Source organism: Bos mutus, chromosome 10 (genome assembly GCF_027580195.1).
Source record: "Bos mutus isolate GX-2022 chromosome 10, NWIPB_WYAK_1.1, whole genome shotgun sequence".
Classification (NCBI taxonomy): Eukaryota; Metazoa; Chordata; class Mammalia; order Artiodactyla; family Bovidae; genus Bos; species Bos mutus.
The window spans coordinates 19,696,564-19,714,773 of NC_091626.1; the positions used below are offsets into that span (position 1 = coordinate 19,696,564).

Consider the following 18,210-nt stretch of genomic DNA (forward strand, 5'->3'; position numbering starts at 1 on the left):
TCCATGAATCAAGGCAGATTGGAAGTGGTCAAACAGATGGGAAGAGGGAACATCGACGTTTTAGGAATCAGTGAACTAAAATGGACTGGAATGGATGAATTTAACTCAGATGACCATTATATCTACTACTGTGGGCAAGAATCCCTTAGAAGAAATGGAGTAGCCATCATAGTAAACAAAAGAGCCCAAAATGCAGTACTTGGATGCAATCTCAAAAGCGACAGAAGATCTCTGTTCATTTCCAAGGCAAACCATTCAGTTTCTCAGTAATCCAAGTCTATCCCCTGAACAGTAATGCTGAAGAAGCTGAAGGTGAATGGTTCTATGAAGACCTACACAACCTTCTAGAACTAACACCCAAAAAGATGTTCTTTTCATTATTGGGGACTGGAATGCAAAAGTAGGAAGTCAAGAGATACCTGGAGTAATGGGCAGATTTGGCCCTGGAATACAAAATGAAGCAGGGCAAAGGCTAACAGAGTTTTGCCAAGTGACATTACAAATTAAATCCCATCTCAAGAAAAACACCAGATTTTGAGGGGTTATGAAAATGGAGTATATGGCTTAAGAAACAGACTCTGTAGTCTGACAACAACTTGTAAGGTATTATTCCCATGTTACAGAAAGGAAATTCAGGCTCAGAGATAATGATTTATTAAAATGTAACTCAAAAGTGGTTGACTCAGGCTCCATATCTCTCAATTCCTGATTTAGTATTGTTGTTTTAAAATATTGGTTTTAGTTATATTTTTTAAAAAGTTTGGTTTTTAACTCCTGTACGAGGAGAAACTTAAAACTATAGGGGAATGATTACAGATTAAATGAGGGAAAGGGAACATTTAGTTTGGAAGATGAATGTAAGAAGATAGTTTGGTTTTAACTATCAAAACTAACTAACAGAAACATCTTAAATACGTTTTTCTCTTTCTTTTTCAAGGTTTTTGACTCCAGTGAAGAATCTGGGCATCTTGTTCTCACCATAGTTATATCGGGGCATTTCTTCATTTCCCAAGGACAGACACTGTTGGTAGGTTTTATGCATATAATATGCATATATGGATATATTTCTTTTAAGCTTTACATTAATTTTGTATCCTTAAGGTTCTTCAGTCTCATTGAAATTTATCAGGTTCAACAAATTAAGCATTTATTGAATGTTCTATAATAGAAATAAAAAGATAGTATTTCCTGCCATTAAAGGGATTTTTAGAGTTTTCTTGGGAGTCAAAATGGATCAGAGGGTTAAGATTAATCAGTATTATAAAGGATTCTTCATTGGGGAGATTGGGTTGAAGACAGGTTAGATTTATAGAGAAATGGATGGAGAGTTTTCCAGATAAAAAACATGTGCAGAGGAATTGTTGTTTAGTAACTGACTTGCTCTCAGTTGGTTGTTGATGTTTCAAGTTGTCTCTACTGCTTTACAACCCATTTTGAACTCAAATGAAAAATTTGCTCAAATTTGCTTTTTGTCTTATATCATTTCTATAGTCTAAAATAAATAGGAAAAAAAAAAACCCAAATAATAAGTCACTGAAAACTGAAAGTGAAAGTTGCTCAGTCGTGTCCAACTCTGCAACACCATGGACTGTAGCCCGCCAGACTCCTCTGTCCAGGGAATTCTCCAGGCAAGAATTCTTGCCTGGTAGCTCAGACAGTAAGGAATCTGCTTACAATGCGGAGACCCAGGTTCAATCCCTGGATCAGGAAGATTGAAGAAGGAAAAGGCTACCCACTCCAGCATTCTTGCCTGGAGAATTCCCTGGACAGAGGAGCCTGGCAGGCTACATTCTATGGAGTCACAGAGAGTCAGAAATGACCAAGTGACTGACACTTTCACTTCCACTTCAGTAAATCATTAGCAAAAAACTTAAAGCAAGAAATGCACATTAAAATGATGTATAACATAACCACATTTACTTAAGAATGTATTCCAATATCAAACGGCAAAGTTCAACAGTGCAAAACTGCAGTTACTTCTACACCAACCTAATAATTCTCTGTGCTATACAATAAATCTTTGTTCTTTATCTGTTTTATGTATTGTAGTTTTATCTGCTAATCCCAAACTCCTAATTTATCCTCTCATCTTTCCCATTTGGTAATCATGAGTTTGTTTTCTATGTCTGTGAGTCTGTTTGTAAGTAAGTTCGTTTATATCATATTTTAGATTCAACATATAAGTGATTTATGATATTTGATTTACTTCACTTAGTATAATAATTTCTAGATTCCTCCATGTTGCTGCAGATGGTGTAATTTCACTCTTCTTATGGCTGAGTAATATTCTCTTATGTCTTGGCTGCTATGAACATGGGGTGCAAGTACCCATTAGTAGAATTGCTGGATCATATGGTAGTTCTATATTTTAGTTTTCTGAGGAACCTCCATACTGTTTTCCATGGTAGTTGCACCAACTTACATTCCCACCAGCAGTGTAGGAAGATACCCTTTACTCCACACTCTCTCTTGCGTTTGTTATTTCTTGACTTTTTAATGATAGCCATTCTGACCAGGGTGAAGTGATACCTCATTGTAGTTTGGCTTTGGTGTTTCTCTAATAAGTAGTGATGCTGAGCATCTTTTTCAGGTGTCTGGCTATCTGTCTATCTTCTTTGGAGAAATGTCTGTTTTTAAATTGGGTCATTTGGTTTTTTGTTGTTGTTGAGTTATATTATCTGTTGGTATATTTTGGAGATTAAACCCTTGTTGGTCACATCATTTGAAAATATTTTCTCCCATTCCATAGGTTGTATTTTCATTTTTTAATGCATTGATTCGGTCCCACTTGTTTGTTTTTATTTTTATTGCCTTAGGAGACTGACCTAAGAAAACATTGCTATGATTTATGTCAAAGAATATTTTGCCTGTGTTCTCTTCTAGGACTTTTATAGTGTCATATCTGATATTTAAGTCTTTTAATGGCCTTTGTTTTAAAGTCTGTTTTTGTCTGATATGAATATCACTACCCCTGCTTTCCCGTCATTTCTGTTTGCATGAAATATATCTTTTTCTAATTCCTCACTTTCTTTTTTTTTTTTTTTTTTTTATTCTTCCAATTTTATTTTATTTTTAAACTTTACATAATTGTATTAGTTTTGCCAAATATCAAAATGAATCCGCCACAGGTATACATGTGTTCCCCATCCCGAACCCTCCTCCTCCTCCCTCCCATACCATCCCTCTGGGCCGTCCCAGTGCACCAGCCCCAAGCATCCAGCATCATGCATCGAACCTGGACTGGCAACTCGTTTCCTACATGATATTTTACATGTTTCATTGCCATTCTCCCAAATCTTCCCACCCTCTCCCTCTCCCACAGAGTCCATAAGACTGTTCTATACATCAGTGTCTCTTTTGCTGTCTTACATAACCGTTATTATTTACCATCTTTCTAAGTTCCATATATATGCGTTAGTATACTGTATTTATGTTTTTCCTTCTGGCTTACTTCACTCTGTATAATAGGCTCCAGTTTCATCCCACCTCATTAGAACTGATTCAAATGTATTCTTTTTAATGGCTGAGTAATACTCCATTGTGTATATGTACCACAGCTTTCTTATCCATTCATCTGCTGATGGACATCTAGGTTGCTTCCATGTCTTGGCTATTATAAACAGTGCTGCGATGAACATTGGGGTACACGTGTCTCTTTCCCTTCTGGTTTCCTCAGTGTGTATGCCTAGCAGTGGGATTGCTGGATCATAAGGCAGTTCTATTTCCAGTTTTTTAAGGAATCTCCACACTGTTCTCCATAGTGGCTGTACTAGTTTGCATTCCCACCAACAGTGTAAGAGGGTTCCCTTTTCTCCACACCCTCTCCAGCATTTATTATTTGTAGACTTTTGGATCGCAGCCATTCTGACTGGTGTGAAATGGTACCTCATAGTGGTTTTGATTTGCATTTCTCTGATAATGAGTGATGTTGAGCATCTTTTCATGTGTTTGTTAGCCATCTGTATGTCTTTTTTGGAAAAATGTCTATTTAGTTCTTTGGCCCATTTTTTGATTGGGTCGTTTATTTTTCTGGAGTTGAGCTGTAGGAGTTGCTTGTATATTTTTGAGATTAGTTGTTTGTCGGTTGCTTCATTTGCTATTATTTTCTCCCATTCTGAAGGCTGTCTTTTCACCTTGCTAATAGTTTCCTTTGATGTGCAGAAGCTTTTAAGGTTAATTAGGTCCCATTTGTTTATTTTTGCTTTTATTTCCAATATTCTGGGAGGTGGGTCATAGATCTATGGGTTTATTTCACCCTAAAATGGGTCTCTGCTGCTGCTGCTGCTAAGTCACTTCAGTCGTGTCCGACTCTGTGTGACCCCATAGACGGCAGCCTACCAGGCTCCTCCGTCCCTGGGATTCTCCAGGCAAGAACACTGGAGTGGGTTGCCATTTCCTTCTCCAATGCGTGAAAGTGAAAAGTGAAAGTGAAGTCGCTCAGTCGTGTCTGACTCTTCAGGACCCCATGGACTGCAGCCTACCAGGCTCCTCCATCCATGGGAGTTTCCAGGCAAGAGTACTGGAGTAGATTGCCATTGCCAGAAGCCAGTAGGCAACATATTGTAGGCTCTTATTTTATATCCAGCCTGCCACTCTGTATCTTTTATTGGAGCACTTAGTTCATTGAAATTTAAAGTAATTATTGATAGATATGTATTTATTAACATTTTAAATCTTGTTTTCCAAAAGCTCTAATTTTATAAAAATGCATAACATTAAAAATGTTTTTTATTCTGAATACACATAAACACAGATATATCATAGAAAACTTATGGAATAAAGAAATATATAAAGGAAAAATAAAAATCTCCTTGTTCGAAAGTTCATTTTTTTAAATTGAAGTACAGTTGATTTACAGTATCATGTTAGTGTCAGGTATATGACAAAGTGATTCAGTTATATATATATTTTTCAGATTATCTTCCCATTATAGGTTATTACAAGATATTGAATATAGTTCCCTGTGCTATACAGTAAATCCTTGTTGCTTTTCTGCTTTAAATATGCTAGTGTGTATATGTTAATCCTAATTTATCCTTTTCTCCCCCTTCACCTTTGGTAACCATAAGTTTGTTTTCTGTGTCTGTTAGCCTGTGTCTGTTCTATGAATAAATTCATTTAATTGTCTTTCTCTATCTGACTTACTTCACTTGGTATGATAACTTCTATGTCTATTCACGTTGCTGCAAATGGCAAAAATTCATTCTTTTTATGGGCCAAGTAATATCCATTGGGCACACCGGATCTTTATCCATTCATGTGTCGACGGACGTTTAGGTTGCTTCCATGTCTTGGCTGTTGTAAATAGTGTTGCTATGACTATTGGTGTACATACATCTTTTCAAATTAAAGTTTTCATTTTTTCTGGATATATGCCCAGGAGTGTGATTGCTGGATCATATGGTAACTATTTTTAGTTTTTAAGGAATCTCTATACTGTTTTCTATAGTGGCTGTGCCACTTTACATTCTCACCAACAGTGCGAGAGTACTCCCTTTTCTCCACATCCTCCACAGCATTTATTATTTGTAGATTGAAAGTTTATATTTGAATTGATATTTAGAAACAAAATGAGTAGAGAAACAAGATAGTAATTTCTAGTCAAGGAAATTGTTTAAGAAAAGAAATGTAAGAAAAGGCTATTACATCATTTAGCTGTGATTGATATCTATATTGACATAATAAATTTGTATAGATATTTACTGACTATGTAGACATAATATATTCATTTAACAAATGTTTATTGAACAATTACTGTATGCTTGGCATTGTTCTAGGTGCTAGGGATACAGCAGTGAACAGCAAAAACAAAAATCCCTGTCATGATGGAGTGTCATCGTTCTGGTGGGGACAAGCAGTAATAAATAGGTCAAATATATTTAAAAGATATGAATTTTTAGTGAATCTCTTACATGTTCTGTTATAATATGGCAGCATCCCACAGTTGTATGCTGTGACAATTCATCTCTCCACTCTAGTGGAAGATAGCTTTATCTTTGAATGTGATATGACCTGCAAAGGCATCTTTGTGTTCCTTGTTATTTTTAAAATTGTAGCACTACTTGGACAGTTGTGCTTTATAAGCCACTATTAGGGCTTATATCAGTTGCCAAGAGACAAGATTTCTTGTTTAACTTCGAAAGTAGGATATTCCAGATGGTGAACTGATGGATGTCTAGCACAAACTAATTCTCCTTGTCACTGTCATGGATCTTTGCTGGATGGTGACAGTAATGCAGTTTGACCTCCTCAGACATAGGGTCCCATCCTATTCTTGTCTCTGCTCCATTCTTTTGCACCAGTAGTAGTTGTTGTTACAAACTTTATATCATACATGGAATGATTTTTGCATGGCAGTGACAAGACCAAGTTTATAAAATTCTAAGACATCACTGTTGAGTTGTCTACCATTTGGTACATGTTGCACATATGTGTATAACTTGGTTAATATTTGTAAAAATCTTTCTTTAAACACTTTTTCAAAAGATACCTTTATTAAGTTATAATTTACATAAAATAAAATTAACTAATTTTAACTGTTCAGTTTGATGTGTTTTGATGAACATATGTATTTGTATAACCACCACATAATCGTAATATAGGACATTTCAATTAATATGAAAAGTTTCCTTGCGCTTCTTTGTAGTTCATTCTCTCTGCCCACCATTGGCACCTAGCAAAACCAATCATCTGCTTTCTGTCACTATAGATTTGCCTTTTCTAGAATTTCATATAAATAAAATCATACAATATGTAGTCCTTTTGTGTCCAGCTTCTTCCACTTAGTGTAATACTTCTGAGAGTCATCCATAGCGTTCATTCATTACTGAATAGTATTCTATTATGTGGATAAGCCTAATTTGTTTATCCATTCAATTTTTGATAGACATTGGGTTGTCCCATTTTTTTACTGTTATGAATGATGCTGGTATAAACATTTGCATACAGCCTTTTGTTTCATTTTTCTTTAGTAAATTCCCAAGACAGGAACTGTTGCTGGATCATATGGTACATCTGTGTTTAACTTTATAAGAAACTGCAAAGCTGTTTTTCAGGGTTGCATTCCTACAAGCAGTGTATGAGGGTTCTGGTTATTCCATGTCCTCACTGACACTTGGTATTGTCAAGTTTAACTATGTAACCGTTCTTGTACATATGTAATGGTATCTCATGATGGTTTTAATTTTAATTTCCTTAAAGGCTAATGATATTGACCATCTTTTTGTGTGTATTTACCATTTGTGTATTTTATTGAAGTGTCTTGTTTCTATCTTATTCCATGTTTAATTGAATTGTCTTTTCATATTTGAATAAGTTTTTATTTTTTCCTTTTTTCGCATTTCTTTTTAAAAATTTTTATATTGGAGATAGTTGATTAACAGTGTTGTGTTAGTTTCAGGTGTACAGCAAAGTTATTCAGTTATACATATATGTTATCTATTCTTTTTTCAGATTCTTTTCCCATTTTAGGTTGCTGTACAATATTGAGCAGCGTCCCCTGGGCCGTGCAGTAGGTCCTTGTTGGTTATCTGTTCTAAAGGCAGTAGTGAGGACAGGCCAATCCCAAACTCCCAGTCTGTCTGTCCCTGCCACAGTTGCCCCTGGTAACAGTAAGTTTGTTCCCAAGTCTGTGAGTATGTTTATGTTTTGTAAACAAGTTCACATGTATCATTTCTTTTACAGTCTGCATGTAAGTGGTATCATATGGTATTTGTCTTTCTCTGTCTGACTTCGCTTAGCATGATTATTTCCAGGTCCACCGTCTGTGTAGCTGCAAATAGTGTGATTTCTTCTTTTAGTGGCTGATTTTCATTCTTTTATTCCATTGTGCGTATGTGCCACATCCTCTTTATCTGTCGGTGGACATAGGGGTTGCTTCCCTGTCTTGGCTATTGTAATCTGTGCTGCAGTGAACATTATGGTGCATGTGATCCTTTCAAACCATGTTCTCTGGATATGTGTTCAGGAGTGGGATTGCTAGATCGTTTGGTAGCTCAATTTTTAGTTTCCCAAGGAACCTCCATACTGCTCTCCATAGTGGATATACCAACATATGTTCTCACCAACAGTGTCAGAGGGTCCCCTTTTCTCCCCATCCTCTCCAGCATTTATTATTTGTAGATTTTTTGACAGTGGCCATTCTGACTGGTGTGAGGTGATATCTCATGGTAGTTTTGATTTTCATTTCTCAGTTCTTATTCTGATTATAGCTGTTTTATCAGAAATGTGTTCTGCAAATATTTCATCCAGTCTGTGGCTTACCTTTTCATTTCTTAACAGTGTCTCTTGATGAGCTAAAGCCTAAAATTTTAATCAAGTCCTGTTTTATTCTCTTTGTATGCTATGTAAGAAATTTCCATCCACTCTGAGATTGTAATGATATTTTCCTATGTTTTTTTTCTGGAAATTTTATGATTTTAGCCCTTACATTTAGGCCAATAGCCCATTATGATTTTTTGTAACATTGCGTAACATTAATGTTTATTATTATTTTGTATAGTATCCTTTCTTCTCTTCAATTAAAGCAATATGGTATTGAAAACATTACTGTTATGGAACATAATCATGGATCTTAGGGAACCTACTTCTGGAACCTTTGAATTAATTTTTAATATATAGTGAGGGATAAGGGTCTGGGTTAATTTTTTCACACATATATAACAATTGTCCCAGCATCATTTATTGCAAAGTCTATTTGTCATTGAAATTACCTTGGCACTTTTTAAAAAAATCAGTTTTCTGTGTATGTGTGGATCTATTTCTAGACTCTCTTTTCTCTTCCATTGACCTAAATGTCTGTTCTTACTCCAATAACATACTGTCTTGATTACTTTAGCTTTGTTGTAATTTTTGAAATTGGTAGTGTAATTCCTCCATGTTCTTTCTCTAAGTTGTTCTGTTATTTGCATTTCTGTTTAAATTTTAGAGTCAGCCTTCCTGCAAAAAAGCCTGCTGGGTTTTTGATTGGAATTCCTTTGAATCTATAAATCATCTTGGAGAGAACTGACATCTTAATAGAGTCTTCTGACCCATGAGCATGTTATAACTCTCCATTTATTTATATCTTCTATTTATTCCATTTATTCATAAACTCTTTCAGCAGTGAATTTATAGTTTTCACAATAGGTCTTATACATACTTAGCTAAATTTGTCCACAAATACTTATAGTTAGGTTAAAATAGAATTTTTAAAAATCTCAATATCTAATAATTTGTTGCTAATGAGTAAAAATATATTTGAATTTTTTCATGTTCACCTTATATCCTGTGATCTTGCTGAATTCATTTATTCTTCAGCTTTTTTGTAGATGTTTTGTAGTTTTTTCTACATAGGTGATCTGTTGTCTAAATAGACAGTTTTACATTCCTCTTTTCACTCTACATACTCCGCCCACTCCCTGCTATTTACCCCCAAGATTGCACTGACTAGGATAGCCTTTAAGATGTTGAATGGAAATAGTGAGAGTTGATACCCTTGTCTTGTTCCTGGTCTTGGGAGAAAAGCATTCAGTCTTCACCGGTAAGTATAGTGTTAGCCGTAGGGTTTTTGTCAGTAACCCTTTATGAGATTGGGGAAGTTACCTTCTATTTTAGGTTGCTGAGAGTTTTCAATCATGAATAGGCATTGAATTTTGCTGAATGATGTTTCTGTATCTATTGAGAAGTTTTTTTCCTGTTTTAGTTCTCTTGATGTTAAAAACTTTACAAATATTTAGCTCTTACACATCAGTGTTTATTATAAAAATTTTATTTTTACATTATGTATATGTGTGTGATAAAAATAACACATTTTTAAAAACTTTGGAAAAGATCTTGATGCTCTGAAAGATTAAAGGCAAAAGGAGAAGAGGGCAGCAGAGGATGAGATGGTTAAATAGCATTACCGACTCAATGGACATGAATTATAGCAAACTCTGAGAGATAGTAAAGGACAGGGAAGCCTGGTGTGCTGCAGTCCATGGAGGGCGGGGTCACAGAGTCAGACACAACTTAGCAACTGAACCACAACATTTAATAAACATTTTGCCCCTAAATCAAAGGGGCAAAGGATAGTTTTGTATGTAGTGTAGTTCAGTATTTTCTGGATTCCACAGGAACCAACACATAGAGGAGGAAACATTTTTAGATTATAGCACATTTCATTTGCAATTTTGTGTTGGTATTACATTTACATGCCCTCTCCCTTCATACTAATCTGGATTGTGATATATTTTTAGAATTTTTCCCATAAAAGGTAGGGATAGGATAGCCATGGAAAGTTTTAGCCACTTCCTTTTTAGTATGAGAATCTAATTATTGGCATGGATTAAAATGCACTGTATTTATACTATCAAATTTTGTAGAAGCTGCACAACTCCTCCCCCCGAAAAAGTACAAACTCACTTTTTTCAGAAAGATTAATTGCTCAGGCCTGGTAACAGCTCCCTCTGTGATGTTATTTTATCGAAATCCAAACAGGCTTTGAGCTCTCTGCTTGGACCTGGGCAGCTATTTAGATTTGATTTCCCTTAAACTTCATAGTTCTTTGCCACCTCCTGTGAGGTCCATGGGAACTTAATGCTTCAGATTAAACTGTAGCTTGGCACAGTAGTACCATAGGTTTCCATTTTGCCTGTTAAATTAGCACCTGCATCCATGTAAGAATATTGTTGCCAAAAGGCTCCATGCAGAACCACCACTAGGCCATTCTGTTGTTACTTATTTTAAAGGGTTGGTACAACCAAAAGGCTGGGAGACCTTGGCTCCATCTTCAGTCTACCGTGGCCCAAGTTCAACTGGATTCCCCTTTCCAGTCTTGGATTTTGAACAGATTCTCTCTTATATATTGTGGGCTTTTCAACTTTGTTTTTAATCCTGATAAAATACACACACATGAAACTTACCATCTTCACCATTTTTAAGCACACATGAAGGACATTGACATTTTGTGCAGTCATTGCCAGTTCAGCATATCTCCAGAATTCATCTTGAAAAACTGAAACTCTACTCATTCAATAACTCCTTATCGCCCCTCTCCCAGCTTAGCCCTGGCAGACAGACTTTCTGTCTCTGAATGTGACTGCTTTAGTTACCTCATGTAAGTAGAATCATACAGTGTTTGTCTTTCTGTGACTGGCTTGTGTCACTGAGTACAAGGTCCTCAAGAGTCATTTAGTTACAGTGTGTGTCAGAATTTCCTTCTTTTTTAAGGCTGAATAATCTTCCGTTGCATGTATACACCACGAGTTGTTTATCCATTCTTCTGTTGTGGACACCAGGTTTGTTTGCACCTTTTGCCTGCTGTGAGTAATGCTGCTATGAACATGGGTGTATAATATCTCTTTGAGACTGATTTCAGTTCTTTTGGGTGTATACCCAGAAGGGTTAATGGAACATAGGGTAATTCTACTTTTTGAGGAACTACCATACTTTTTTCCCACAGTGGCTACCCTATTTTACACTCCCATCAACAGTGCACAAAGATTCCAGTATCTCTACATCCTCACTATGGTTGTTATTTTCTTGGTTTTTTAATTGTAGTATATAATTGACATATACTATTATTAGTTTCAGGCATACAGTGGTTCGATATTTGTGTACATTGCAAAATGATCACCATAGTTATCTAGTTAACATCCATCACCTTCCATAGTTAACAAATTTTTTTTCTTATGATGAGAACTTGTAAGATCTGTTCTCTTATAGCAACTTCTGAATATGCACAGATCTTCCTTAATATGTGATTATGTCCTGATAAACCCATCATAAATTTAAAATATTCATTCAAAAATTGATTTAATCACTTAGCCTACTAAACATTATGGCTTAACCTTGTTGATGTTCAGTCGCTCAGTCATTCCAACTCTTTGTGACCCCATGGACTGCAGCACACCAGTCTTCCCTGTCCTTCACCATCTCCTGAAGCTTGCTTAAATTCACGTCCATTGAGTCAGTGATGCCATCCAACCATCTTATCCTCTGTTGCCTCTTCTCCTGCCTTCAATCTTTCCCAGCATTGGTCTTACCCAGTGAATTGGCTCTTCGCGTCAGGTGGCCAAAGTATTGGAGCTTCAGCATCAGTCCTTCCAATAAATATTCAGGGTTTAGGAATGACTGGTTTGATCTCCTTGCTGTACAAGGGACTCTCAAGAGTCTTCTCCAACACACAGTTTGAAAGCATTGATTATTTGGCACTCAGCCTTCTTTACGGTCCTACTCTCACATCCATATACAACTGCTGGAAAAGCCATAATTTTGACTAGATGGACCTTTGTCAGCAAAGTAATGTCTCTGCTTTTTAATATGCTGTCTAGGTTTGTCATATTTTTTCTTCCAAGGAGTCATAGCTTTCTTCCAAGGAGCAAGCATCTTTTAATTTCAGTAGCTTAGCCTAGCCTGGAGAAGGCAATGGCACCCCACTCCAGTACTCCTGCCTGGAAGGCTGCAGTCCACGGGGTTGCTGAGGGTCGGACACGACTGAGCGACTTCACTTTCACTTTTCACTTTCATGCATTGGAGAAGGAAATGGCAACCCACTCCAGTGTTCTTGCCTGGAGAATCCCAGGGACGGGGAAGCCTGGTGGGCTGCCATCTATGGGGTCACACAGAGTCGGACACAACTGAAGCTGCAGCAGCAGCAGCAGCAGCCTAGCCTATCTTAAATGCACTCAGAACATTTACATTTGCCTACAGCTTGGGAAAATCATCTAACACAAAGCGTATTTTGTAAAGTGTTGAATATCTCATGTAATTTATTGAATTCTGCACTGAAAGTGAAAAACAATGATTTTAAGTGTAGTGGTTGTTTATCCTCATGATCCAGTAGTATTTGGGGGAGCTACAGCTCACTGTTGCTGCCAGGGATCATGAGAGAGTACTGTACAGCATGTTGATAGCATGGAGGGAAAGATCAAAATTCAAAGTACAGATTCACTGGATTTATATTGCTTTTGTACCATCATAAAGTCAAATTGTTAAATTGAATCACCATAAGTTGGCAACTGTCTATATTATTAACTATAGTCACCTTGGTATACTTTACATCCCCAGGACTTCACTTCAGTTTAGTCGCTCAGTTGTGTCCGACTCTTTGCGACCCCATGAACCATAGCACGCCAGGCCTCCCTGTCCGTCACCAACTCCCAGAGTTTACTCAAACTCATGTCCATTGAGTTGGTGATGCCATCCAACTATCTCATCCTCTGTTGTCACCTTCTCCTCCTGCCTTTAATCTTTCCCAGCATCAGGGTCTTTTCAGATGAGTCAGTTCTTTGCATCAGGTGGCCAAAGTATTGGAGTTTCAGCTTCACCATCAGTCAGCATCCCCAGGACTTACTTATTTTATAACTGGAAGTTTGAGTCTTTTGATCCCTTTCACCATTTCTCCCACTCCTGACCCCAACCCTGGCAATTGCTAATTTAGTCTCTATAGCTAAAAGCTTGTTTCTTTGTTTTTATTTTTAGATTCCATGTATAAGTAAGATCATACAGCATTTGTCTTGGTCTGAATTAATTCACTTAGTATGATGCCCTCAAGGTGCTTTCACGTTGGCAGATGACAAGATTTCATTTTTTTATGGACTGAATAATAGTCCATTGTATATGTAAACCACATCTTCTTTATTCATTCATTGATGGAACTTGACGTTGTTTCCATATCTTGGCTGTTAAAATTAATGCTGCATTGAACATGGGGTACATATATTTTTTTCAAGATAGGATTTTAATTTTCTTCAAATAAGTACTTTGTGGGATTGCTGAAGCATATGGTTCTATTTTTAACCTTTAATTTAAAAGTTCTATTTTTAGATTTTTGAGGAACTTCCATAGTGTTTTCCTCATCAGTTCACACTTCCACCAACAGTGCACAAAGGTTTCCTTTTCTCCACATCATTGCTAACACTTGTTATTTCTTGGCTTTTTCATTATAGACATTCTAACAGGTGTGAGTTGATACCTCATTGTGGTTTTGGTTTGCATTTTCCTAATGATTAGTGATGTTGAGCATCTTTTAATATACCCATTGGCCATCTGTATGTCCTCTTGGGAAATATTTCTGTTCAGATCTCTGCTTATTTCTTAATTAGATTGTTTGGGGTTTTTTGCTATTGAGTTGTAGGAGTTCTTTATATGTTTGGGTATTAACCTTTATCAGATATATGATTTGCAAATGTTTTCTCCTATTTAGTATGTTACCTTTTCATTTTGTTGATGGTTTCCTTTGTTGTGAAGAAGCTTTTTAGTTTGATGATGTAGCCCTACTTGTTTATGTTTACTTTTGTTGCTTTTGCTTTTGATATCAGATTCAAAAGTTTATCACCAAGACCTTTGTCAAGGAGCTTACTATAAATATCTGTTTTCTTAGAGTTTTATGGTATCAGGCCTTATATTCAAGTCTTTAATCCATTTTAAGTTATTCTTTGTTTATGGTGTAAAATAGTGGTCCAGTTTCATTCTTTTGCATGTGGCTGTCCAGTTTTCCCAACACCATTTATTAAAGGGACTGTCCTTTCCCCATTGTGTATTCTTGGCTCATTTGTGGTAAATTAGTTGATCATATATGCTGGGTTTGTTTCTGAGCTTACTATTCTGTTCCACTGATCTATGTATCTTTTTTTATGCCAATATCATATGTTTAATTATTATAGCTTGGTAATATAGTTCAAAATCAGGGTGCATGGTGCCTCTAGCTTTGACCTTCTTTCTCAAGATTGCTTTAGCTATTCAGGGTATTTTGTGGTTCCATTAAAATTTGGAGATTGTTTTTTCTACTTACATAAAAAAATGCCACTAGAATTTTGATAGGGATTGCACTGAATATGTAGATTGCTTTGGGTACTATGGACATTTTAACACTTTTAGCTCTTTGAATCCATGGGTGTGGACTCTTTCCATTTATTTGTGTCTTCTTTTTCATTAATTAACTTACAGTTTTCAGTATACATGTCTTTAACCTCCTTAGTTAAATTTATTCCTAGGTATTTTATTCTTTTTGATGCAGTTGTAAATGAGTTTTGTAATTTCTCTTTCTGATAGTTTATTATTAGCATATAGAAATGCAGCAGATTTTTATACGCTGATATTGTATCCCCTAGCTTTACTGGATTAATTTATTAGTCCTAACAGCTTTTTGGTGGAGTCTTGAGGGTTTTCTGTACAATATCATGTCTCTGAAATTATCTCTGCAAACAGAGATAATTTTACTTCTTCCTTTCCAAGATGGATGCCTTTTTCTTTTTGTTGCCTAACTCATCTGGCTAGGACTTCCACTACAATAAGTCCCCTACATATGAACCTTGAAGTTGTGAACTTGCAAAGATGCACGTGTGTGTTCCATCAACATCAGGTAGGAGTGAAATTGCAGCTTGCCCCCCCATCTCGTAGTGCTGAGGATCCTTCAGCTCTACCATCTCCCACCTCCTCTCATTCCTCCAGTCAGTAACTCTTCTTGCCTGCTCACTTGATGCTGCCCCTGTGCCAGCTGTTGTACTGTACTGCTGTACTTTTCAATGTACTCTAAGATTAAAATTTTTTTTTAATTTTTGTGTTTTTTTATGTATTATTTCTGTGAAAAGTATTTTAAACCTATTACAGTGCAATACTATATAGCTGATTGTGTTAGCTGGGTATCTAGGCTAACTTTGTTGGACTTACAAACAAATTGGACTTACAAAGGTACTCTCAGAACAGAATGTGTTCATAAGTAGAGGACTTACTATACTATGTTGAATAAAAGTGGCTACAGAGCAGGCACCCTTGTGTTGTTCCTAACCTTAGATGGAAAGTTTTCAGCTTTTATCATTGAGTATGATGTTAGCTGTGGGTTTGTTATATTTGCCCTTTATTATGTTGAAGAATATTCTTTCTATACCCACTTTGTTGAGAGTTTTTTTTAAGTCATAAATGGATGTTGAATTTTGTCAAATGCTTTTTCTGGATATATTGAGATGATCTATTGATTTTTATCCTTCATTTTAATGTGGTGTATCACATTGCTGTGCAGATGTTGAACCATCCTTGCATCCCTAAAATAAATCCCTCTTGATCATGGTGTATGACCCTTTTAACGTATTACTGAATTAGGCATGTGATGTTTTGTTGAGGATGTTTACATCTCCATTCATCAGGGATAGTAGCCTGTGATTTTCTTTTCTTGTGGCATCCTTGTCTGGTTTTGGCCGCAGGATAATGCTAGCGTCATAAAATGAGTCTGCAAAGGTTGCCTTTTTGATTTTTGGAACCTCTTCTTCTATTTTCTGGAAGAGTTTGAGAAGGTTTGATATTAATTCTTTAAATGTTTGATAGAATTCATCAGTAAGCCATCTGATCCTGATGGATTATTTTTTAAGAGGTTTTTTAAAAATATAAATTTATTTATTTTAATTGGAGGCTAATTACTTTACAATATTGTATTGGTTTTGCCATACATCAACATGAATCCACCACGGGTATACATGTGCTCCCCATCCTGAACCCCCCTCCCACCTCCCTCCCCATACCATCCCTCAGGGTCATCCCAGTGCACCAGCCCCAAGCATCCTGTATCATGCATTGAACCTGGACTGGTGATTCGTTTCACATATGATATTATACATGTTTCAATGCCATTCTCCAAAATCATCCCACCCTCACCCTCTCCCACAGAGTCCATAAGACTGTTCTATACATCTGTGTCTCTTTTGCTATTCACAAACAGGGTTATCGTTACCATCTTTCTAAATTCCATATATATGTGTTAGTATACTAACACATATGTATTGGTGTTTTTCTTTCTGGCTTACGTCACTCTGTATAATAGGCTCCAGTTTCATCCACCTTATTAGAACTGATTCAAATGTATTCTTTTTAATGGCTGAGTAATACTCTATTGTGTATATGTACCACAGCTTTCTTATCCATTCATCTGCTGATGGACATCTAGGTTGCTTCCATGTCCTGGCTATTATAGACCGTGCTGCAATGAACATTGGGGTACATGTGTCTCTTTCCCTTCTGGTTTCTTCGGTGTGTATGCCCAGCAGTGGGATTGCTGGGTCGTATGGCAGTTCTATTTCCAGTTTTTTAAGGAATCTCCACACTGTTCTCCATAGTGGCTGTACTAGTTTGCATTCCCACCAACAGTGTAAGAGGGTTCCCTTTTCTCCACACCCTCTCCAGCATTTATTGCTTGTAGACTTTTGGATAGCAGCCATTCTGACTGGCGTGAAATGGTACCTATTTTTTCAGAGGTTTTTAATTACTGATCTAATCTCACTAGTAGCTGATTTGTTCAGATTTTCTATTTTTTCATGACTCAGTATTGGTAGCTTGTCTAGGAATTCTTGTCTAGGTTTCCAGTTTGTTGGCATATAATTGTTCATTACGTTGTTCAAATGTACTTCTTAATGATCCTTTGTATTTCTGTGGTGTCAGTTGTCTCTTCTTTCATTTCTCATTTTCTTTGAGTCTTCTTTTTCTTGTTGACTGTTGAGTCTAGCTACAGGTTTGTTGATTTTGTGTGTCTTTTCAAAGAACCAGCTCTTAGTTTCATTGATATTTTTCCTGTTGTCTTCTTAGTCTCTCCTTTTTCAGTTATTTTTAATAGTAGCCATTATAATGGGTGTAAGGTCATACCTCATTGCATTTCCTTAATAATTGATGATATTGAACATCTTTTCATTTGCTAGGTTGTAATTCATTTATCTTCTTGGGAGAAATGCTTATTCTGGTCTTTGCCTGTTTTCTGATTGGGTTTTTGTTATTGTTGAACTAACTGTGGGATTAAGTTTTTAAAACTATGATACGTCTCCAAACATATACACACACACACATACAGTTAAGCTGGTGAATGCAGGTGTTTTTTATTTTTGTTTTTTGCTATGTTCCACATGATTTTCTTCTTCTTTCAGCTTGCATTAAGGGCAGGATGAGCCCTGTGAGCCTTTTTAAGGCTAGGGACATGGAGGTGTGGCTTTTCTGGGGCACAGGGTTCTGTACCATGCTCATGCAGCCACCCTTAAGTATAAGATTGCTCTCTCCACCTGCTTCTTTGCTACCCTCTCAGTCCTGCTTGGCTCCTCCTGTCCAGGTGCTGGAGTTACTGATCATAGTGAACTTACCCTTCAGTGAGCTGCCATCTGTTTCCTTTCTCTCAAACCCCTTTTTTAAAATGTGGACTTCATAACTTCTTTTGGAATAGTTCTCTAAGTTTAAAAACATATTCTGGACTTCCCTGATGGTCCAGTGGCAAAG

General features: G+C 36.5%; 1 protein-coding gene across 1 annotated transcript in view; it reads left to right on the forward strand.

Annotated features, from left to right (window-relative positions):
- The window catches only part of REC114 (REC114 meiotic recombination protein), a 118,681-nt gene that overhangs the window by 26,307 nt on the left and 74,164 nt on the right, over positions 1-18,210 (forward strand). Inside the window, exon 2 of the mRNA XM_070377405.1 lies at positions 938-1,027. Within this exon, the coding sequence (XP_070233506.1) occupies positions 938-1,027 (90 nt within the window). The remainder of the gene's footprint in view (positions 1-937; positions 1,028-18,210) is intronic.